This window comes from Aspergillus flavus, chromosome 1, assembly GCF_009017415.1.
Source record: "Aspergillus flavus chromosome 1, complete sequence".
Lineage (NCBI taxonomy): Eukaryota > Fungi > Ascomycota > Eurotiomycetes > Eurotiales > Aspergillaceae > Aspergillus > Aspergillus flavus.
The window spans coordinates 2,069,504-2,090,364 of NC_092406.1; the positions used below are offsets into that span (position 1 = coordinate 2,069,504).

Genomic DNA, 20,861 nt, shown 5'->3' on the forward strand with positions numbered 1-20,861 from the left:
AAGGTTTGGGAAATGGCTGACTGAGGCTGATGGTCGCACCTGGTAAACTCTTTCAGAACGTTGCAGCGCAGCAGCGGCTTTTCTGGCGAGGATCTCTCGGAGTTGGGTCCAATGAACGCATGGGACTATTCGCTAGGCCTCGGGACTCGGCTGGGCAAACACCCCCCATAGGTCGCCTGGTATCTGTGCCTGCGCCATCGCCGTAATGGATATTGACGGCATGCTTCTCTTCAAACATTCTACTCGGGGTTATCACCCGCAGTGACGTCATGGGCGGGTGTTAAGATGAGAAATTCCCTCATCCTGAGAAGGGGGGGTGGAGGGCGTAAGGGCTGGCGAAAATGGATGGTTGAGACGGAGAAGCGAAGGAGATGGGGGGAAGTTCAGAGGAAACGCAAAAGAAAATCAAAATCAAATAATAATAATAATAATAATAATAATAATAATAATAATAATAATATTAAAACTCCAACAATACTGATTTTGATTCTGCCATGTTTGGTCGGGCGTTGTTGTAGTCCTATTTTGGTAATGATTTTATGGAGATGTGGATCCAAGATTCACGATATTCTCCATATTCTCCATCTGTCAACCAAAGATATCGACGACAGTCGCTTCTTCTCCATACCTGAGGCATTCATTTCATCCCCATTGAGCGTATTATTCGCAGTACCCAGTACTGCCTGTACGGTACTTGTACTATGGTACAAAGACATCGAGGGACATGGTACAATTTACAAGGCACCGCACAAGTGCAAAGGTAATCGAGGTAATGGACGTATCGGCAAACGTAAAGAGTAAAGCCACCACCACACAACAAGAAAACCAACCACATCATCCTCCATAACCACAGCCACTCTCCCAATCTTCCTTTCCGATGATATCAACGACGATCCGAAGATAATTGTCAGGATGTCTTCCTGCGTGTATCCACTTTGATACCCCTCTACTGCACATCAACTCCACCGTCTTCGAGCGATCGAGCACCGGCGTCCTATGGTTTACGACTCAGTGGGCGCCCTGATCATTGCGTCGAACAAATCAGAATGAGGCATCCCTTCACCACAAATAACCAAACACAGTGTCGCTGCCTGGAATGGATCGGAGAGCAACGGTAAACTTTCCTTTCGGAGGAGTCTCTTCCTTGAGCACGTTAATGCATGATTCCATTTCTAAAAGGGATTCGTCCAGACGCGGTTGAAGCTGGAGCCACGGGTTGCATTGACCATGGGCCAAACAATGCTGCTCTTCACTCCACCCACTTTGCCCTGTCTTTATATTAATGGCTTCATCCTCGCAACCTTGACCCTCTCTCTCCACTCCACTTGGTCAATCACTCCTTCTTTCTTCTACTAAAGACTCTTAGAGTGCAGCCCATTGCTGTTCTTGTCTGACCGATCGCGGTATTGCTGCATAATCCCGGTCTTCTCTTCTCTTTCTCTATTCCATTGTCTGGTAGATTCTGGTTCCTGTCGCGGAACCCTGCCCATTGATTGTCCTAATCTTGATTCGTTTATCGAGCTGTGTTTCTCGACTTTGAGACGATCTTGTGGACAGAAGTGGTGATCGATCTTCAACATTGACGTCTCCTTCTGCTGGCCGGTCCCACTCAAGTCACTCCACAGCCTCCACTATCCGAGGTCATCCCGTAGTTTTACCCACAATTATAAACGAAGATGACGACCGCCGCCGGTCTAGGTTCCCAAACGGTCCGCCGGCTATCCAGCCTGGACGCCGTTCGGGCCGACCTTTATGGCGGCCCCAGTGTGGTCGTTCCTCCCAAGCACTTGATGGCCTCCAGTGACTCTCATGAAACGGCTATGGCAATGGAAATGGCCAAGCAACACCTAGAAGATGAGGTTTCATCTGATGAGGGGTCACCCCGCGTTGCGTCCCCGGTCCTGCGAGGGCCTTTGACCACCACTGATGAGTTTGCGCTGGCCTTCGACATTGACGGCGTTCTTATCAGGGGCGGAGAACCAATCCCCGCGGCCATTAAGGCACTCAAATATATCAATGGGGCCAATCCGTATGGTATTAAGATGTAAGCATTCTCTTTACGAACTGTTATCTTCCGTCAAGTGGCATTTTCTACGAAATTAAGTGCCATGGCATAAACTAAACATTTACCTCTCTTCTAGACCCTATATCTTCGTTACAAATGGTGGAGGCAAGACCGAAGAGGAACGATGCTTGGATCTAAGCCAGCAACTAGAGCTGGAGGTCTCGCCGGGCCAATTCATTTGTGGCCACACTCCCATGCGGGAGATGGCGGCGCGGTACAATACCGTCCTTGTCGTTGGTGGTGTAGGCGAGAAATGCCGCATTGTAGCTGAGGGCTATGGTTTCAAGGATGTCATCACTCCCGGGGATATCATCAAGACGAGGCACGACACGACACCATTCCGGAGCTTGACAGAAGAGGAGTACAAGAACTCTCGCGTCCGAGATTTCAGTCAGACCAACATTGATGCCATCTTCGTCTTTGCTGACAGCCGAGACTGGGCCGGTGACCAGCAGATCATTTTGGATGTTCTCATGTCGAAGAATGGACGTCTCGGTACACGCTCCGAGACCTTCGACGAGGGCCCACCCGTATTCTTTTCCCACAACGATGTTGTGTGGTCCACCTCTCATGAGCATTCTCGTATTGGTATGGGTGCTCTCAGGGCTTCTCTAGAGGCGCTCTACAAAGCCGTCACCGGAAAGGACCTGCATACGGTTGCTTTTGGTAAACCTCAACTGGGAACATATGAATTCGCCACCCGGCTCCTTCGCCAGTGGCGCAAGGACACCCACGGTATCAACTGTCCTCCGAACACCGTCTATTTCGTCGGTGATACCCCGGAGTCAGATATCCGCGGTACCAACGAGTTCGATAAAATCAGTGATTCCCACTGGTACTCAATTCTTGTTAAAACAGGTGTCTACCAGGAGGGTACTATCCCCCGTTATCCGCCCAAGAAGATCACCGACAATGTACTAGAAGCTGTCAAGTTTGCTATGGAACGTGAACTCAGCAAGCAAGCAAACGAGTCCGCCATCGCAGATGATGTCGACTCTGGCATCGACTCTGAATCTGCTAAGAACCATTGATTGCCTTTCACCAGGAGACTCCCATATTTTACGTTCATCAACATTTACATTTATATGATATCCCATGTTATCTATATACTTCTTATCTTTCGTGCTGCGCACAGTTTGTTTTCCAATTTACGATGCTTTATGATTCTGTGGCATGTCAATCTACTTTCATCTTTTTTGCTTCAACACCATTATATTCGGTCTACTTCTCGGACACGAATTGCTAGAGATCAACGGGTAGATGTCAGTGCGCATTGATCCCAGGATGATTGTTTAGGTTCATAGTACCACGAAAGCCATTTTGGCGATTAGATTTGTGAGACCTTGTAGACTTTGTGATTAATCGAGTTATGAACAGAATATCCATCATCTGCTTCTATGAATCTATCAACATGCTGTGGACAACAAACTAAAGTTACAAATAATATTCTTAGCTGGTTTATGGCAACCATCTCCGTCTCTCCTCGGTAAACGTCATCAATGACAGAAAAGCACCTCTTCGTGAGTATAGTAGAGACCCAGATGTTAAGCACCAGACGTGACGTCGAATCAGCCTCCTACAAGCACCGTAGCATCCGTAACGCCGAGACCATTTTTGAAGCCTCACCCACATCGGGAGAGATGGAATAGGCAATTCCGAATATTAAGTTCAATAGCACTACACCATGCCCATAATATGCAAGCAGACGTCACAGCATCAAGAGGGGGAGCTCAGCGGAAGGGGTCATCTAGTCTGATATTGTCTGAGCGCGAGAATAGCCCGGGACATTACTGGAGGGCCGGTCCCGTCTACCGTTGGACCGGAGAGTGTACTCGTCACAGTTGGTTCAGCCTTGCGCTTTTTGCTTGGATATAGCAAACCATGAACATACTCTACTAGTGAGGTTGATATCGACGAGGATGAAACATTGACCCCTCATGCCGAGAACCGGACAGGAACCGGCGTCGTTGGAGCGCGGGGGAGCGGATCCATTCAGAACGCTTATTAGTAACCGTGTGCTCTTTCGATGTTGCCTATACGAGGACTCGATGGGGTGCAACCATGCGACTATTTCCGCACCCCGCATTTTCGATGGGTCCCCGTTTAGATCTGAAATTCGGTATCGAGCCAATGCCTGATGACTACTTTGCCTTCGTCGAAGCCCGGTTTGGGGGCCCGCACGATGATCGCTGCATGGCTATGTCGGTGATTGTGAATGTAGACCGGGTATTTGCGGAATCCCACGGAGTTGAGCGACTCGATTATGGCGATCTGGGCTGGGCTTAGGGCGAGCATGGGATATGCTCGGCGCTTCTTGCTGATGGCATCATCTGTTGCTGCTTCGCGGGTGCTGTTTGGTTGATCATGCTCTGGTGTTGGAGAGGAAGCTTCTTGGATGGTGATGGAGGAGGAACTGGGTTTGTGCTCTGCAGCTTCTTTAGCCTTCAGCCCTGGGGAGTTTCGTCGCCTGATTGAATCTGCTGGACTGCTTTTGCTTGTGGTGGAGAGGTAATCGGGGTCCTGGTGGAACCCGACGTCCTCGTATGCTTCTTCTACGGCGCTTTGCATTTCCTTTACCATGACGTGAGGTAACCGATATTCTCTGAAAAGTGTTGCGCTCTCTCCTTCCTCGTGTAGCCGGACTCGTTCTCGACTGTGGGACCATTGAGAGATAGAGTGCAGGAAGAAAAGCGGAAGGACGATGGATAAGAAGAGAACAACAACAGCCCAGAACAAGGCCGTGGTGAAAAGTCTCGTTATCTGCCCCCATACACGCGAACCCAATGGCAAAGACTCTTTCAACTCCGCCGCAGGCAGAAAGTACATATCTGGGTCAATCACAACAGGCTCATACCCTTTAACATAGTTAACCTGCGCGTCGCCCAGATCACGAAAGGGATCCACCATCGAAAGCATGGTAGTGTAGAAGATGGTAGTGCGATCATTGACAACATTCCCATACAGACTGCGATTCTTGAACTTCGCTAGAGCCCGCACGAAGATACTATCCGGATCCGCCATAATGCTAAGCAGCGGTCGCCCAGAGTCTCCAAAAGAATCAACCAAGAACAACTGCTGCGCTGATACAGACCCCTGCCGAGGGCCTACGTTATTCCAGATATAGCCCCAGACACCCTTTCGGGGAATCCGTACGCCGACATGTGGCGACGCGAAGGTTGTGAAGTTGGCCGGTTCTAGCTTGTCGAACCATCCTCGTGCGTCGAGCAATCCTATTGCATATCTGGCCAACAGGCCTCCGAATGAGTACCCGACGATACTCAGTTTTCGGATGGGACATCCTTTGTCGGCTAATGTGTTCAGTGTTTCCTCGATCTCGTGAGCCACTCGCTCGCCGCCAACTTCGGTCCCATCGTATGTGAGGTTCCCGATGTTGCGCTCTGTGACTAAAAGGTGGAGGCGGTCCTCACTGTATCGCTGTCGCAGTGACGCTGCGAGGTGGTCCATATGAGAGGGGTTGCCCCAGAATCTACCATAGTACTATTAGCAGATGTCGTGGTGGTCAATTCAATCCGCTGTCCTTACCCATGGATCAAGACACAAAGGTGGTCGGCTTTCCGCGGAATGCCGTCCGCGTCCTCATGGTTGTTACTCATGCTTCAAAGAAAGTATTGCTAGCCACGATTCAAACCTTTATTCTTCTGGTTTATATACTTCCAACGTCTTGTATATATCTATGTACTGTATGTCGTTAATTCTTTCGGTGAGGATTGACGGATGTTCTCAGTCGTCTGTAGATGGTTATCTATAGTGATTACCAAGCAGGTGTCTGCCTAATTCAGTTCCTGCCCTATGACAAGTCTGTTTGTAATGCTGTGCGTGTATATGGCTTTTGTATATAGGTTGAGAAGAAGAAGGAAATATCTATCAATGGCGAGGTGCTGAGACTCTCCTACTTCGTCTGGTCAGGGGCAGATCATGATTGATTGCTGAACGCTGATTAGTGCAACATCGAAGGGAACACCAGCAGCTGTCGTGCTCTGGAGCGCTTGGACCAATCAGAGCGTTTCAGATCAGACAAATCACGTGTATGCTTAACACCTTCACTATAGGAGACTGGTGAATGTCTGGTGGATGAACTGGAGGTTTCGCTAGGAATATGAGAGACACTAAAGAGAGCATTATGGCTGTCATTCATGTTGCTGTGGGTAGGAGTTTGTGACGTTAGGGTTGTGCGTTACACAATATTTATTAGGCAAAATAGTATAGCTTGTTTATCATAATAGTCTGCAATTCGCGATCACCTCACCTTTTGTATCTTTTAGAATAATACTAGTCGTACTCTACCATCCGAAGTGCTTCTTGGCTACAAATATACAATATATATGTACCGGTCAACTGCTGCTCTACATCAACGTTGATGCCTTACCAATCCGGCAAGAGATTTGCGGCGTTTGCATCGTTTGTTCGAAGGACCGCGATTCACCACATGTACTGTCCTTTAGATCGTACACTTCAATGTACTTGAAGGTATATATGCTATATGCTCTGTTTCCGATCCAGATGAGGTCACTGAGCTTTTCTTCAATGCAGTAATTGATTGAGGCTGACTGAGGCTTAGAAAGGGTGGAGGTTCTATCTCAACTTCTCATCCACCAATTTAGGCCAGATCGAAAACACCCAAGAACAAAACATGCTGGAAATGACCAGCTTCGTCTTGTGCGCCTGACTTACAAACGCGATTGGCTTGAGGCATCTGTGGATATACTTCTGGGGTGACCAGTTACATCTCAGCAGGACCTCAAGAATAAGAGCATAAGTATCTCTGCCATATTGATGATATCACTTTGCATTTCTTTCATATCGCATCAACTTATTACTACCTTGATATCATCAAAATGTTTGCTCCGCTTGGATTGTTCAGGGATATCCCCTGTCCCCAGGGCCAGGAATGTGCTCTTTTGACTTGCATGTTCTCTCACGAAACTATCAACCCACCCTCAGAGGTCGACAAAAGCGCCAAGAGTACGCAGTCAGAGAAGGAGCCCGCAACCCTTCAGGAGTCTCCGCCCCTGAAGAAACAAAAGCTACAGGCAACAGCCGAGGCTGACAGGGTCAAGAAGGAAGCCAAGTCTTCCCCTTCGCTTCAGTACGAAACTAGTGATCCAAGAGCCATACTGACAAAGAAGGCCAGCACTAAGGCCCAAGCAATTAGCCAAGGCCCTGCGAAACTTCAGTCGATATCCAGGGGTGTCTCCCCGCCTCCTTCTAAGGCCGAGCCTTCAACAGCGAAACGCGATGTACCGGCATCTGCAAAATCGGAGCAACGACCTCCGCTACGCAAGGCTCCTCGTGAGAGCCTGAATCCTAGGATGTTGGCGAAAGCGCCTGTGTCTCATAGCGTGCGGCTGTCGATTTTGACGAAGCTTCATGCTGCCATGTCCGCTTTGAATGACAAGATAGCGAAGGACAAAGAAAATAAAGATAAAAGCATAGTCCTGACACCAAATGAGCTCATCACGATGGCTCTAGATGAAGAGGAGAAGACGGCAAAAGGAAATGCGAGTGTATATGGCAACGTTATCAAACTCCGCATCGTTAAACTCACGAAGATGAGCAAAGAAGATTGGGTGAAAGATGTCAAAGCTCATCTAAATGAGAGATACTACAAGACAGCACCTAGTGAAGCAGACCAGAAGCCGGCTGTTCTTACAACTGGCTTGAGCACCAAAGAGGAAATAGCAATTGCAGGAAGACTAGTTACGCCTCTCGAAGGGTTGGAACAATATGGCTATGTGACCAAACCACCCACAGAGGAGGAGATTGAGGGCGCAAGGAAAGGGGTCATCGAGTCTAAAGGATGGGAAAAGTGTGATCGATGTGGTGGACGGTTTCAGGTCTTTCCTGGCCGCCGTGAGGATGGTTCGTTAACAACAGGAGGGCAGTGCACATACCACCCTGGCAAACCATTCTATCCTCCGAAGAAGCGGACAGATCATATTACTGGCCACAAGGAGGCCTATTACACTTGCTGCAATGAGACCCTGGGGACTTCTTCTGGATGTACTAAAGGCGAGACTCATGTCTTCAAGGTGTCGGAGGCCAAACGACTAGCGTCTATTCTTCAGTTCGAAAAGACTCCGGCGCAACCAGACAAGGGCCCGCTTCCACCAGTATGCTTCGACTGTGAGATGGGATATACCACTTTGGGGCTGGAGCTGATTCGGCTCACTGCTGTTAGTTGGCCCGAGGGCAAGGAGCTCCTCGATGTTATTGTCAGGCCTATGGGGGAGATTCTCGACCTGAACTCGCGGTTTTCTGGTGTTTTCCCCGAACATTATAATAACGCGGCTCCTCATGATAGCTCCGCTGCACCGGGCACTGCATCTGCCAGCGAGAATGGAGAGGTCAAGCTAGCGCCTTTACAGGTGGTGGAATCTCCCGCAGTAGCAAGATCTTTGTTGTTTCAGCTGCTACAGCCCGAGACACCTCTAATTGGCCATGCCATTGACAATGACCTCAACGTTTGTCGTATTATACATCCTACCGTTATTGATACCGTGATACTATACCCAGTCGGAGCAGGTCTACCCAACCGCATGAGTCTCAAAACCCTATCCAGAAAATACCTTGATAGGCACATACAAACTGGAGGGAACCGTGGCCATGATTCCAAGGAGGATGCGATTGCCACTGGGGACTTGGTCCGGGTCAAGGCCGCAGAAGCTTGGAAGGTGTTAAAGACAAAGGGATGGACCATTCAGGATGATAAACTTGTGCCTCCTCCTGGCGCAACAGAGGATACAGGTCCGGTATGGCGACTTGGCCCCGGAGCTGGGCAGAAGAGGACTAGTTCAGATTTAGGTTAACCTCAGATGCCTATGTCATAGCTGATCTTACTACATGATACCCGACAACACGCAATTTCTTTACAGACTACGTGAGATTCAAGGAACAATTGGGGTGATAGATGGATCAATTCAATCTACCAGTCGTAACGTCATGAGTAGAAGTATTACACCAACACGGGGATGCGACGAGGCTAGCCGATGGGAATGCCGCCTTTTTTTCAGGTTGAGTCAACCCGGCGTACATATCACGTAGCAGAGCCGTGTTGGAGCGCTCCCGACCAACCGCATCTATGTACCCTCCAAACCGGACCCAAGGCACGGACTCTCATTAAGATATTGCTCCCGTCCAATTATGGAAACCCCCTGATGTGAGCGTACTCGAGCCTGGCCAATTTTTTCACTTTTATCCGAGAGTGGGAGACATTTACTCCTCATCCTCGTCAGCCTCCTCGCTGGCGACGTTGTAGAAGCGGAGCTCGTAGACACCCTTGGAGGTGGCGACAACGCGAAGCCAGTCACGGAGCTGCTGCTTCTTGAGGTACTTCTTGGTCCTGAGTGGCCGTCAGTATTACGGTCGCGGGTATCATGCGATGGAGGCGAGGCAACTTACAAGTACTTGAGGTAGCGACCAGAGAAGGGAATGTGGGAAACAACCTCGATCTTGCCATCGCCGACCTGGGAGATGACAACCTTGTCACCGAGGTTGCCGACACGGCCCTCAACCTTGATACGGTCGTGAAGGAACTTCTCGAAAGCGGAGAGGTCGAAGATCTTGTCGCTCACGGGCTGAGAAGCGTTGATGGTGAACTACAGAGATATCATGTTAGCATCATCGGATTATTTGATTAGCTGGTGAATTGATTCCTCGACATACCTTGTGGGTGACCTTCTGGGCCTTACGACCACGAGCCTATTCATCGGAAATTTGCGATTAGCCTACTGTTCCATAATGTCGAATCCCCACGGAGTCCATGACGGTATCCTGCACAAGCTAATGTGAAGAGGCCGTCTGGCTACCGTCTCAGGGGGAACAGCAAAGCAGTTTCAGGATTGACAACATACAGTAGCGGGAGACATGGTGATTGATTTGAGGGGGGTTGGTGACGAGGGAGTCTTGGTCGCAAAGAGATGAGTATCCTGCGCCTGGAACGAAGATTGTAGAGGGATGGAGATCTAAAACTTCTCGCTAGTGGAGCCTTCGACAATCCCACCGGCGAGTGCGTGTGGCTAATCCGTATTGGGAAGTCATATTAGGGCTGGACATGGTGATTAGGGTATCGAGCTATCAGCTGACATTTGTCTTACAAATGGTTTGTATCGTTTGTTCTCTCGCTTAACCAGGAAATGAGACACTAGCTGACTAGCGTCGCACGGGCCATTGGGCCTTCCCTTTAAATACTTCGCTGAGCTCCCGCTCTTTGGAAGTTTTTTTCTTTTCTTTTCCAGCTCTCTTTGCCTTTTGGCTTAGATCAAGTGTAGTATCTGTTCTTTTCAGTTTAATCTCTGAAAGTGTTCCATAGGAACACAACATTGATTAATCTTATTTTTGGTCTCCGTGGCAGGGCCCCTGTGCTTGCGCATGCCTTGCCACACAGTGTCATCGGGCTTACACTATCCCCGATAGACGCGAACTCCTTTTTCATCATTTTGGTCGGTATATCCGACCGCTTGGAGAAGAAGGCTCTAGTAGATTCCTTTTTGAAGATGGAACTGCACCCTGTATATAGCTTCTAATTCGATAAATTTTGTCTTGAACCGCTCTTGTACAGGAATCTACCGCACGTGATATTGAATATCGTTTCCTGCCCAAATCACTTTCATTGTAATAACTTTTTGGTATACTTGACTCTTCACTCAGTAACTCTATAACGTCACCATGGGTTCCGTCGTCCTGCCGCACTTGCGTACTGCTTGGCACGTCGACCAGGCCATCCTCTCTGAAGAAGAACGGCTCGTTGTATGCACCCAGCCATCGCATCTCCAGGTATATCCATACTGACAAGAACGGTTACAGGTCATCCGATTCGGCCGCGACCACGATGTCGACTGTAAGTCCCTTTGCTATATGTACAGGCTGCAAAGATGTCCTAACTGTTCTCCAGGCATGCGCCAAGATGAAGTTCTCTTCAAAATCGCCGAGCGGGTCAAAAGTGAGTCGGGCACCCTCACCCAACTATCACAGAAAAAAAAAAAAAAAAAACTTGCGCTCTAGCTCCAAACTAGCTCTACCACCGCACGAAGTGTACCTCTGTGATAAGCAAATGTCTAACATATCATCCAGATTTCGCCGTGATCTACCTCTGCGACATTGATGAGGTCCCCGAGTTCAACACCATGTACGAACTCTTCGATCCAATGACCATCATGTTCTTCTATAGGAATAAACACATGATGTGTGATTTCGGTACCGGTAACAATAACAAATTGAACTGGGTGCTGGAGGATAAGCAAGAGTTGATTGATATTCTTGAGACGATCTACAAGGGTGCCAAGAAGGGACGAGGTCTCGTGGTTAGCCCGAAGGGTGAGTTGCAGTTGTTTTCCGGTACTCACATTGATGGAGAGCTAATTGCTTTATAGATTACTCGACGAGGTACCGGTACTGATTTACTTCGGTTGTTGGTTGGGCTGCTCTGTGTTTTCGGGTCCAATATTAAGATAATGAAAGATGTTTATGAAGTATACTTAAGATATCCGGTCTGCAATTGTAAGCGTTATTCCTTTGTGCTTATCTCGGTAACGTGGTGATTGGATATCAGATAGAATACATTGTTCGTAAAACATCAGTAAGATCTCCATCTACTTTATAGATTGTATATGATGTTGTTTGGCACATACACTGCAGGCCAAATATACTGACTCGAGTCTGCTGTAATCGAGCGGGGAGTTACAGGTACTATTCGAAGAGGAAGATTCTCCCTCGGTTCGCGTTACGCAGCCGGGTTACTCTCACAGGCTCTTGCCGCGGCCCCGGATCTAGCATCAAGGTTAGATCCTGGACAACATAGCCTAGTAATGGGGGCTTAGACTTAAACTCGAGGATGACCCGCTCTCCAGCGTTGCAGGGCCTGTAGGAACTTGCAAATCTAGTCGTCTGACACTATACAGGTTTGGAAGATATGAAAGTTCGAGTAAGTTTGTCTCTGCCAAGTACGTATTCCCTCCAGGGATTGTCAAGAGATGTTTAACTCAAGGTTCGTACGGCCAATATTGGTGTCTCGGGTAGTATACCACCTAGGAAGAATTACATGAGCAGCAGAGGAAAGAAATTGTTCTTATTCATGGTCTGGGTGACCCTGAGGAACATCTTCCAGAATGTATATATGTATTGCCTAGCATGCCTTCGTTACTTAGACAGTACAGTCATGGGTGTCTCAGTACACACTGTTATTAACTGAATACGAAGTTTTAGTCCAGTTGGAGTAACTCATATTCTGGGAGACCAGATAATAGCTATTGAATAAGTATGTTATGTTCTTTCAATACTCAACTGTAGTTAATCCAACTACGGCCAACAACGCGGACAACCTCAGGCCCCACAATCTCTTCACTTTATTTTTACCTGACGTAAGGTCGACCCATCAATCCCACCTACAACAAGAAAACATAAAACAACAAATCCACCCAACAAAAACACAAATAAGAAACAAAATGATCGACCGCACCATCTTCGAAAGCCTCCAGTCTAAGATCGACGAAGAGGCTGCCGTCCGCGATGTACGTGCCAAGCCTTTTTCCGTTCGAGCTCCAGAGAAGTCTCAATCTGACGTATTCCAGGAACTCCATGAGATAGTTCAGACGCTTGCTAGAAATGGTCCGTCCCTATCAATGTTACAAAGTTTCTGCTTCCCATGATAGTATGGGATGAAGTATATTCAGAGCTCCGATTAACATGTCAGAGTAGGACGCTCCACAACGGCTATTCTCTCTCGAGCTCATTCCACACCCTCAGATCAGTGTAAGTAGCTCTCTCGAAAAAGAGAGAAAAGATTAATATGCTGACAAGATCAGTGAAACCTGTCCTCGACGAGGCAACAAAGGAGATCCTCGCTCAGAAAGAGCAAGTCACTCGGCTCAAGGCCTTGGCTGACAAGCACCCGTTCTACAAATATAACGGCGTGTGGACTCGTGAACTGCAGAATCTGGTATGCTACATGTCTTTTCTTCCTAGTGAAATACCGTAATGAGGACTAATACATGAGCCAGGTGTCGTCTATTGAGCTCTGTGCCTATCTGGGCGGGCTGGAGGAGTACAAGAGTAACAGTGCTGCATCGTTCTTGACTATTGAGGAGGTCGGGAAGTTTCTTGATAGTATGTTTCTCACATAAGGAATTCCTGTCCTTTTATATCACAGATGCCTATGAATTTGCTTCAAATGGCGCTAATGTGGATGTTTAGTCCCCGTCAATCTTAAGGAACAAGATGCGTTCCATCTTACGATTGAAGAATATCTGCTCGCTCTGATTTCTATGGTCGAGGAACTGGTATGCTAATCTACTTTCTATTGTCTGTTTATTCTAGAATACACTGACTTTTATAGTCTCGTCTTGCTGTCAACTCGGTCACTCTTGGTGATTACGCACGGCCGGTCCAGATTGGCAGTTTCATCAAGGATTTGTTTGCCGGGTTCCAGCTCTTGAACCTGAAGAACGATATCTTGCGTAAGAGAAGTGATGGAATCAAGTACAGTGTAAGTTCACCCATTACAGGAAATATGTGATGGATAAGTGCTGACACTTCCGTGCAGGTCAAGAAGGTTGAGGATGTTGTGTATGACCTTTCTTTGCGGAACCTGATCCCGAAAGGCAGTGATAACGCCTAGTTTGTGAATGAACACAAGAATACGTGGATCTATGCATAATGGCGATTAATTTATAATCTCATGACATTAGTCTCATGATAGTGGGCTGGAAGTGCCCCGAAACAAAAAGGTACATACAACGAGCACTATTAACATACATGTAACGAAGCATGGTATAACATATGGACTCCTAATCCCCGAAAAACTAATTTACGACAACTTAGCCTGCTCAGCAGACTCTCCCTCCTTAGCCTGAACCGAAGCTGCAGTTCCGGCCTTCTGTGCCTTCTCAATCTCCTTGACGATGGTGTCCTCGAGTGACTCGGGCTTGGTGGTACTGGCCCAGCGACCGACGACCTTGCCATCGGGCGAGATCAGGAACTTTTCGAAGTTCCACTTGACGCGCTTCAGGCCCAGCAGACCGGGTTGCTGCTCCTTCATCCAGGTCCACAAGGGTGAGGCCTCGTTTCCGTTCACATCCAGCTTGCCCAACACAGGGAATGTAACACCGTAGTTCAGCTGGCAGAAGTCTTGAATCTGATCGTTGGAACCGGGATCCTGGCCGCCGAACTGGTTGCAAGGGAATCCGAGGATAGTAAAGTCTTCGGGGTACTTGGACTTCAGCTTCTGGTAGAGTTTCTCGAGACCTTCGAACTGGGGAGTAAAGCCGCACTTGGAGGCAGTGTTGACGACGAGGATGGTCTTGCCCTTGAGCGGGGTGAGGGGAAAAGGAGAGCCTTTCTCTATTCGAGTGGCGGTCAGTTAGTATCAGTCCCATACGCGCGCGATACAGGGGATTGGGAGGGAGGATATCAGCAAAACGTACTGTCAACTGGCTCAAAGTCGAAGAAGGTGGTTGCGGAAGCCATGGTGTGCGTATGAAATGCGCTCAAACGAGGTTGTTGATGATTGAGTAGCAGCTTAGCGGAGCTTGACAGCGTTGAAGAAGACCTGCGCGGCGATTTTGCGACAGGGCTGGTTATATGCGCGAGGAAGTAGATTAATGGTTTCTGGGATGATAAAGCACGTAGGACGATAGACGCAGACGATAGGGTTGATCGCATGCTCCGAGGTAGGAATGGCGTGGTTTTATACACCGATCATGAGGTTCTAAAAGGTACGTGAGGGGCGCGACGGAGGAGGAAGGCGCCGAGCCGGCATGTCATCATCATACTGCGGGTGATTTGCCTGTTTGGTACACTTCGTCAACGGAAATGCATCTTCCGGCTAACCGGATTGGTCATCTTTGTCATCTTTTCAGTCCAGACTCCAGACTGTTTGAACGCGCTGTAATCGACTCTCCATCATTTGATCCGTGGGTTGAGGTGGGGCCGGAATTAGGAAACTAGTAGTCGGTGATTAGTGATCTTGTGCACATAAAATAAGAATTGATTAAAGTTGATCTAAAAAGCATGGCTTGCGGGTCTCATCGCTTTTCCAGAATTCCAAATACATGAAACAGTCCACATCAACCCAGAAGATCTACTAGCCTCGGGCAACGGGCCTCGGGGCGAGGAACATGCCAAGATGTGTATATACTCTTTTTGGTTCACATAATGATAAGCATCTGGTGTTTATGCAGTCTCAAATGACTCGGATATATTTCATAATCCCGTGTATACGAAGTTGACTTGTACGTATTACACATCTATCGAGATATGGACTGTTCTAGAAACTAGATATCGTGGAGTAGCTCGGCATCTGAGGTAGACATCCGGCTCCAGCTTTAGTGGTAGTAGTTAGCTGTCGTCATCAGGGCTAAAGCGAAAACAGGAATGATTTTAAAGCTAGCTGGATGGAGTTATTCCATCGTGAACCAAAGAACAAATAGTACAAATAGACAAAATGCAATAGTGAATGGAAAGCCATTCCAGCAGCTGAGAATAGTATGAGATGCAGTGGAGCTGGTTGGAAGAGATACTATAGAATCTCGGATATCACATAACCACAGCACAGACTTTGTGATCGATAATAGCTGAGTTGATGGTCCAGGCGTACCTTAAACTACTAATCAGACCACCTGCCGTACGTATACTACTAGAAGTTAAACGATCTTAGGGGATGCCAACTATTGCTAGTATTTTTTGCTACCTTGCTAAGGAAAAAAAGAAAGGCCCGAACCCGGGATCGAACCGGGGACCTCGCGCAGTCAATGCTTTGGGTGAACCCTAAGCGCGAATCATACCACTAGACCATCCGGGCAATTGATATTTCTGATGCTCTTAAAGTGCTTTACAGAGCAATGCTAAGCTGCAGGCATCTTTCCACCCCAGAACATCTTTCACCATACATGCAGCATCTAAAAAGGATACAACTCCTCAACTAGCAGAACGATATGTTCCATAGCCTTAGTGACTTTGCTTAGCAGTCTGCTACACAAGGCTCAAATATCAGAAAATGTACCCATTCTTAGTCAAAGATTAATCGATCTTGCGTGGAGTGTCGCCGACGGAAGATTCGCTGTGATGGTGAGCTTTTATGTGGGAATTGTAAGTGGTATAGGGTAGAAGGACGGTGCGAATTTCCGCACCGTTCAGAAAACAAAACTGTTTCCGTCAAGTACATTGCTTCATCGGTCCTAATATTATTTATACTGACTTCGGTCAAGGTCAGCGGAAGGATTAATCCGGACTGTGAACCACCTGCGAATTATCTTGCAGAAGCTTTCCCCTTCTAGTTCCTTAGAAACCTTCGTTCGTCTCTCTCTCGAGGAGCTATTACAAGTGATTTTAGCTGAAGGTTCGACGCCGAATGTCGCCGCCGCTGCTGAGCCAAATATCACAGTGATTAGAGAGAGCGACCATAGCGATGGAAACTGGCAGCTCGAGGAGAATCGGAAGTTGTCTAAGAATATAACGAATGTCTACGATGATGTCAATGGCCTGTTACCTCATTCGATCGACAGCAGATCAGTCTAAGGATCTCATCAGTCAGGTTTATCCTACGTCTCATTGTTGAGTGACGGCCCACCGTGAGAACGAAACTCTACCAGAAGAAATGTCGTTGGGAATTTCAGCACAGATTATATTCGCATCCGCAAGGACCTTGCGAAGCCAATGGATCAGCGCCGGTTAGCATGCTCGATGAGGTAGCCTGCATAGGTGCGTATTTGAAGACTGCCAGTTCTATTACTCTTATAATCGACGAGACACAGTTCCGCAGAGTTTACTGAAGTGGAGCTCAAAAGATGTAGGTTGACTTGCTCTCTGTAGTAGGTACTAGTGGTGAGATCAAACGCTGCTAGCAAGGAAGGAAGCCGATGCAGTTATATATATCATGAGTCTGTACGATAGCACATTGGCCTTGAGAGTTTTGGATCCGCTTCTATCGAGAGTCTGCAAGCTCTGTGTCTCTTGGGGGGATACTATTTACACTACCGAAATACGCCAAATATGGCCAGCGCCGTCCTGGGCGCCGCATTTCGATTGGCAACAGCACTTGGTCTCCATAAGGAGCCTCTAGAGGGAAAGAACACCCGAGATGACTTGCAAAATCATTTGACGAGTGCCGAAACCCGACGGCCATGTGGTGGTGGGGCAGTACCTGGTATCTCTACCGGTCCTGCCTTGTCCCTTTGATGGGGTTGCTTGCTTTTCCATGCCAACCTGAAATGCCGTCTTGTCACTCAGAAATTGAGCAAGCTCTTGCAGTTTTCAAGTCATTTACACCCTAGAATGCAGCTGCCAGACGATCATATGATGTGGTTGAAAGCATTTACGATGCCAGCAAGGATGTAACAGGGCTTGAGGAAAGTAGGGAGATATTAACAGCATTTGGGGAGATGGATATGGAATTTTGGGATCTCGCCAAAAGAGGCTTTGAATCTGACTACGAATGGGAATCTCTAATAGACTGGGAGAAGGCTCTCATTCCCAATGTGGGAGACTGACTATCTATACTCCGCAACAAATGATGGATCTCATAGTCTGTCATCCCCAATGTATGTCCAACGTGGGATATCAGAGGAACTGTGGATTCCACGGACGGCAATAATGTGCTCATAGCCAGGGACTATGTCGATTCCGTTATCTTGCAGCCAAACGCCATCTGCCTCCTCAAAGACCAAACCCTTGACTGGCTTTCTGGCTGTGATGGACAACGCATTCTCTGCAGGAAGATGTTTGACCTCTACACCCCTGTCTCGGAATGAGAGGTACTTGTAAGGCTGTGGCCAATCCATATCTCGACTAATTACCCGACCATCAATACTCAGGGTTGCGGTCAGCACAAATGCATCCGCCTCTTTTAAACTCATCTCCTCGCTTGCTACTTCCGTTGTACCGTTTGGAACGAGAACAACCTCGTGTGATACCTCTGGCTGCACATCTGCACCCGTTCGGATTGATATGCAGCGTAAGCTTAACGTAGCGCGGATCGGCTTAAGATGGCTGGTCACAGCCCAAAGCTCATATCTCGTTGACTCTGCAGGCTTGGCATGTCCAGATGTCCATTCCTCGTGAGCCCTGGAAACACCAACTGCAATTGGTTCCAGAGCCCGCGATATGACATAGAATGCGGGCTTCTTTCGCAGATAATAGTCTACCACTGCCCACGAGGTCGTCGGCCAACAGTCATTTAGTTGCCAAACCAAGGCTCCACCACAGAGGCGGCCGTGGCCCCATTGTCGGCGCCAGCCCTGATACGCAAACTTCATAGCGTCGGATTGTACAACCTGAGAGAGATGTATGTATGCCTTACAAAATACGTGCAATTAGCAAATTGTAACGCTAGTTTTAGCATCGAGGCAGAAAACTTCCATCTACCTACCTGAAAATCTGATTTGATCCGGAAGTTCTCGAGGATATAAGTGCCGAGTCGTCGCTCGTGGTCTCTGGCTTTGTTATGAAAGTCCATGGTGAGAGATTGAGGGTACATCTCGTCTTCATCTTCAATAAACTGCTCGATTGTCGCTCGATGCGGGAACGCTTCCATTCCGAATTCACTGACGAACCGTCCGCCAACTTCCGGAAAGTTTTGATAAGGCAACATTGATCCGTGCCAGACTGTGATGACATTAGTGAAGGCTTCCATTTTGGGGGAGTTGCGACACACTGTTCCACTGATGGATATCTCCTATTGTTGGATCTGCTGAATGCTTTCCTCCTCCCCACGGGCTTGTTGGGTGGTATGGTGTAGTGGGTGATTCTTCCTCTACAACCTTCGGCAATAGGTACTCATAGATGTACCTGGCAGGAAAGGTTGACTTAAGCCATGACTGCGGGTCTTTATCAGTCTCGAAGTTATAGTCAAGATGGTATTTTTCTTGAATCTGGTAGTCTTCGTTACTTCCTGCGTAGATCACGATGGAGGGATGATGACGAAGACGTTTGACATTTACACGCGCTTCTTCCTCGATGGACGACAAAAAGGAAGGATAGGTAGGATACGAGGCGCATGCAAACATAAAATCTTGCCAGACTAAAATCCCGAGCTCATCACAAATGGAGTAAAAGGCGGAGGGCTCAAAGATCCCGCCACCCCAGATGCTGTGAGTCTGTCAATAGCAGTTAGGTTTCTAGGTGAGGATGCAAAGGACCTACCGAATCATATTCTGATTTCCCTCTAGCAGCAATCCGAGCCATTGCCTGTACTTGTCAGGGGTCAATCGAGGAAGGAAGCTATCGCCCGGTATCCAGCATGAGCCGCCGGCAAAAGTGTCAATACCATTAATCCTGAAAAAGAAGGATTGGCCGTGTTGGTCTTTCTCTTGAACAAGCTCTACACTTCTGAACCCGGTCAACTTGGAGACCTCATGTTGCACCTCATGATTGTCAATGAGCTTGACACAGATTTCATGTAGGTCCTGCCGGCCATATCCACGCGGATACCATAATGCTGGATTTTGGATCACGAATTCTGTCTCTGCATAACCATCCCCTGTAGCACTTACTTCAGACTCAAAAAGCACCTTATTCCGGAGCAGAATCTTGAAATGAACACAATTTCCTGACCTCCCAGAAACTTGCGCCTTGAGACGACCCCGACATAAATTCAAATCCTGGCTTACTTCGCTCTCAACCCATACGTCTTCAACCCTAGCTGTATAGGTCTCCAATCGAACTGGTCTCCACGGCCCAGCCGTCATCAAAATAGGACCCCAGTCCCAGCCCCAATGATACCCAGCCTTTCGGACCGAGCTCCGCCCAGCTTCCGTTTGATGTGTAATGAACCGGTGCTCAGGATGTTGCTTAACCCGCTCCCGTCCACATAACAGAGCAGACTCAAACAAGATATCGAGCGTCATGACGCTGCTAGACTTCGGCATCAAATGTTTCGTGATATCAACTCGATGGGGGATAAACATATTATCGCTCTTTAGAATGAGTTCACCGTTCAACTTGACAGTCGCGATAGTATCTAGGCCTTCGAAGAGGAGATCACATCGTTGACCGGCATCAAGCTTTGGTGGCACGAACTCCACCCGATATATCCAGTCTCGCTCACCAACCCACTGCACTTGGAGCTCATTCATCCCGATGAACGGGTCGGGTATCACACCTTGCTCAATGAGATCGAGGTGTACAACGGTTGGGACATTGGAAACGCTACGCCATGCCTCTGGACTGCTATCGCTGGCGTCCCGGAATTGCCAGCCTTGCGAGAGCTCGAGCGACTTGAAGCCGGACATTGTTATCATTTATTGAACACTAGACTCACTGAATGTACTCGTAAATGGTTCAATAGAAAACATAAGGGGGAAAGAAAAATAAAGAAAAGGAAGAAAGCGTAGGACAGCCCTAGACATGAAGATCGAGAAGACCATCATGTATATCATTAAACTGTATACCCCAGATTGAACCCCGCTGCCCCCACATCCACCAGAGGTATGGATTCCGCAAAATCCAATCGTTTGTAGCGGCCAGATAATACTAACCTTGGCCTTTCACAGTCAATGAGACATATTTCACTATACCAAGGTACGACGACTCCAACTCCAAATCCCACGTCAACATAGCACACGGCATCCCAAAACCGCGTGTCGAAATGGGTTTAGTGGATCACCCCCACGCATGAGCCATACCCTTTCAGACACGGAGCTTTATATTCGCGCATCTTGATACCGGGGCTGTACGCTTACTGCGTAATTTATTCTATAGGGGTAGTTGTGCGGAATAGTGGAGGTTATAGGTACTGTAGTATACTTTGGGGGTCACAGAGGATTGCGGTGGTTGAGTCCGTTTAAGT

The 20,861-nt window shown here is 48.0% G+C and overlaps 10 protein-coding genes and 1 non-coding gene across 11 annotated transcripts; 6 read left to right on the top strand and 5 right to left on the bottom strand.

Moving 5' to 3' along the window:
- The first annotated feature begins 1,279 nt into the window (after positions 1 to 1,279).
- Positions 1,280 to 3,478, top strand: F9C07_2279131 (putative phosphatase). The gene is made up of 2 exons (XM_041288636.2): positions 1,280 to 2,044; positions 2,142 to 3,478. Exons 1-2 carry the CDS (start codon positions 1,677 to 1,679, stop codon positions 3,094 to 3,096), a joined length of 1,323 nt encoding a protein of 440 aa, XP_041141150.1. The 5' UTR covers positions 1,280 to 1,676; the 3' UTR covers positions 3,097 to 3,478.
- A 690-nt stretch (positions 3,479 to 4,168) lies between these two features.
- F9C07_768 (putative lipase/serine esterase) lies at positions 4,169 to 5,679 on the bottom strand (the record flags this gene model as incomplete). The annotated part of the gene is made up of 2 exons (XM_041288627.1): positions 4,169 to 5,552; positions 5,609 to 5,679. The coding sequence occupies 2 exons, from the start codon at positions 5,677 to 5,679 to the stop codon at positions 4,169 to 4,171; spliced, it is 1,455 nt and encodes a 484-aa protein (XP_041141149.1).
- A 501-nt stretch (positions 5,680 to 6,180) lies between these two features.
- Positions 6,181 to 9,176, top strand: F9C07_1050255 (uncharacterized protein). The gene is made up of 2 exons (XM_041284227.2): positions 6,181 to 6,553; positions 6,645 to 9,176. Exon 2 carries the CDS (start codon positions 6,922 to 6,924, stop codon positions 8,890 to 8,892), a length of 1,971 nt encoding a protein of 656 aa, XP_041141148.1. The 5' UTR covers positions 6,181 to 6,553; positions 6,645 to 6,921; the 3' UTR covers positions 8,893 to 9,176.
- A 122-nt stretch (positions 9,177 to 9,298) lies between these two features.
- On the bottom strand, positions 9,299 to 9,951 carry F9C07_2227618 (60S ribosomal protein eL22; the record flags this gene model as incomplete). Its single annotated transcript, XM_041284232.1, has 4 exons — positions 9,299 to 9,425; positions 9,485 to 9,681; positions 9,749 to 9,784; positions 9,937 to 9,951. 4 exons carry the CDS (start codon positions 9,949 to 9,951, stop codon positions 9,299 to 9,301), a joined length of 375 nt encoding a protein of 124 aa, XP_041141147.1.
- Positions 9,952 to 10,750: 799 nt separating this feature from the next.
- F9C07_771 (component of the U4/U6.U5 snRNP/mitosis protein) lies at positions 10,751 to 11,555 on the top strand (the record flags this gene model as incomplete). Its single annotated transcript, XM_041288635.2, has 5 exons — positions 10,751 to 10,831; positions 10,889 to 10,922; positions 10,977 to 11,024; positions 11,156 to 11,398; positions 11,455 to 11,555. The coding sequence occupies 5 exons, from the start codon at positions 10,751 to 10,753 to the stop codon at positions 11,478 to 11,480; spliced, it is 432 nt and encodes a 143-aa protein (XP_041141146.1). The 3' UTR covers positions 11,481 to 11,555.
- A 790-nt stretch (positions 11,556 to 12,345) lies between these two features.
- F9C07_2279135 (putative recombination hotspot-binding protein) lies at positions 12,346 to 13,821 on the top strand (the record flags this gene model as incomplete). Its single annotated transcript, XM_071510352.1, has 8 exons — positions 12,346 to 12,591; positions 12,652 to 12,688; positions 12,779 to 12,832; positions 12,886 to 13,019; positions 13,081 to 13,186; positions 13,274 to 13,359; positions 13,416 to 13,565; positions 13,623 to 13,821. The coding sequence occupies 8 exons, from the start codon at positions 12,346 to 12,348 to the stop codon at positions 13,695 to 13,697; spliced, it is 888 nt and encodes a 295-aa protein (XP_071365653.1). The 3' UTR covers positions 13,698 to 13,821.
- Positions 13,822 to 13,886: 65 nt separating this feature from the next.
- Positions 13,887 to 14,740, bottom strand: F9C07_773 (putative glutathione peroxidase Hyr1; the record flags this gene model as incomplete). The annotated part of the gene is made up of 2 exons (XM_041288626.1): positions 13,887 to 14,419; positions 14,503 to 14,740. 2 exons carry the CDS (start codon positions 14,738 to 14,740, stop codon positions 13,887 to 13,889), a joined length of 771 nt encoding a protein of 256 aa, XP_041141144.1.
- Positions 14,741 to 15,778: 1,038 nt separating this feature from the next.
- F9C07_2136717 (beta-galactosidase/beta-glucuronidase) lies at positions 15,779 to 20,726 on the bottom strand. Its single transcript, XM_041288625.2, has 5 exons — positions 19,217 to 20,726; positions 18,729 to 19,162; positions 18,444 to 18,679; positions 16,287 to 18,369; positions 15,779 to 16,167 (listed from the first exon to the last, which is right to left on the bottom strand). The coding sequence occupies exons 1-4, from the start codon at positions 20,311 to 20,313 to the stop codon at positions 17,596 to 17,598; spliced, it is 2,541 nt and encodes an 846-aa protein (XP_041141143.2). The 5' UTR covers positions 20,314 to 20,726; the 3' UTR covers positions 15,779 to 16,167; positions 16,287 to 17,595.
- F9C07_t70 lies at positions 15,789 to 15,878 on the bottom strand. The gene has a single exon. It is a non-coding gene; the product is annotated as a tRNA-Pro (tRNA).
- F9C07_774 (uncharacterized protein) lies at positions 17,069 to 17,565 on the top strand (the record flags this gene model as incomplete). Its single annotated transcript, XM_071511670.1, has 2 exons — positions 17,069 to 17,215; positions 17,350 to 17,565. The coding sequence occupies 2 exons, from the start codon at positions 17,069 to 17,071 to the stop codon at positions 17,563 to 17,565; spliced, it is 363 nt and encodes a 120-aa protein (XP_071365654.1).
- Positions 20,420 to 20,690, top strand: F9C07_776 (uncharacterized protein; the record flags this gene model as incomplete). Its single annotated transcript, XM_071511673.1, has 3 exons — positions 20,420 to 20,442; positions 20,469 to 20,500; positions 20,566 to 20,690. 3 exons carry the CDS (start codon positions 20,420 to 20,422, stop codon positions 20,688 to 20,690), a joined length of 180 nt encoding a protein of 59 aa, XP_071365655.1.
- Positions 20,727 to 20,861: the final 135 nt, after the last annotated feature.

What these genes read in the sequence shown, in the direction of transcription:
- F9C07_2279131 (XM_041288636.2), top strand. Translation starts at nt 1,677, where the DNA reads ATGACGACCGCCGCCGGTCTAGGTTCCCAAACGGTCCGCCGGCTATCC. An exon ending in AATCCGTATGGTATTAAGAT is followed by an intron (nt 2,045 to 2,141) that starts GTAAGCATTCTC and finishes CCTCTCTTCTAG; the next exon opens with ACCCTATATCTTCGTTACAA.
- F9C07_1050255 (XM_041284227.2), top strand. Translation starts at nt 6,922, where the DNA reads ATGTTTGCTCCGCTTGGATTGTTCAGGGATATCCCCTGTCCCCAGGGC.
- F9C07_2136717 (XM_041288625.2), bottom strand. Translation starts at nt 20,313, where the DNA reads ATGATAACAATGTCCGGCTTCAAGTCGCTCGAGCTCTCGCAAGGCTGG. An exon ending in GGAAATCAGAATATGATTCG is followed by an intron (nt 19,163 to 19,216) that starts GTAGGTCCTTTG and finishes ACAGACTCACAG; the next exon opens with CATCTGGGGTGGCGGGATCT. An exon ending in GGATCAAATCAGATTTTCAG is followed by an intron (nt 18,370 to 18,443) that starts GTAGGTAGATGG and finishes GTATTTTGTAAG; the next exon opens with GCATACATACATCTCTCTCA.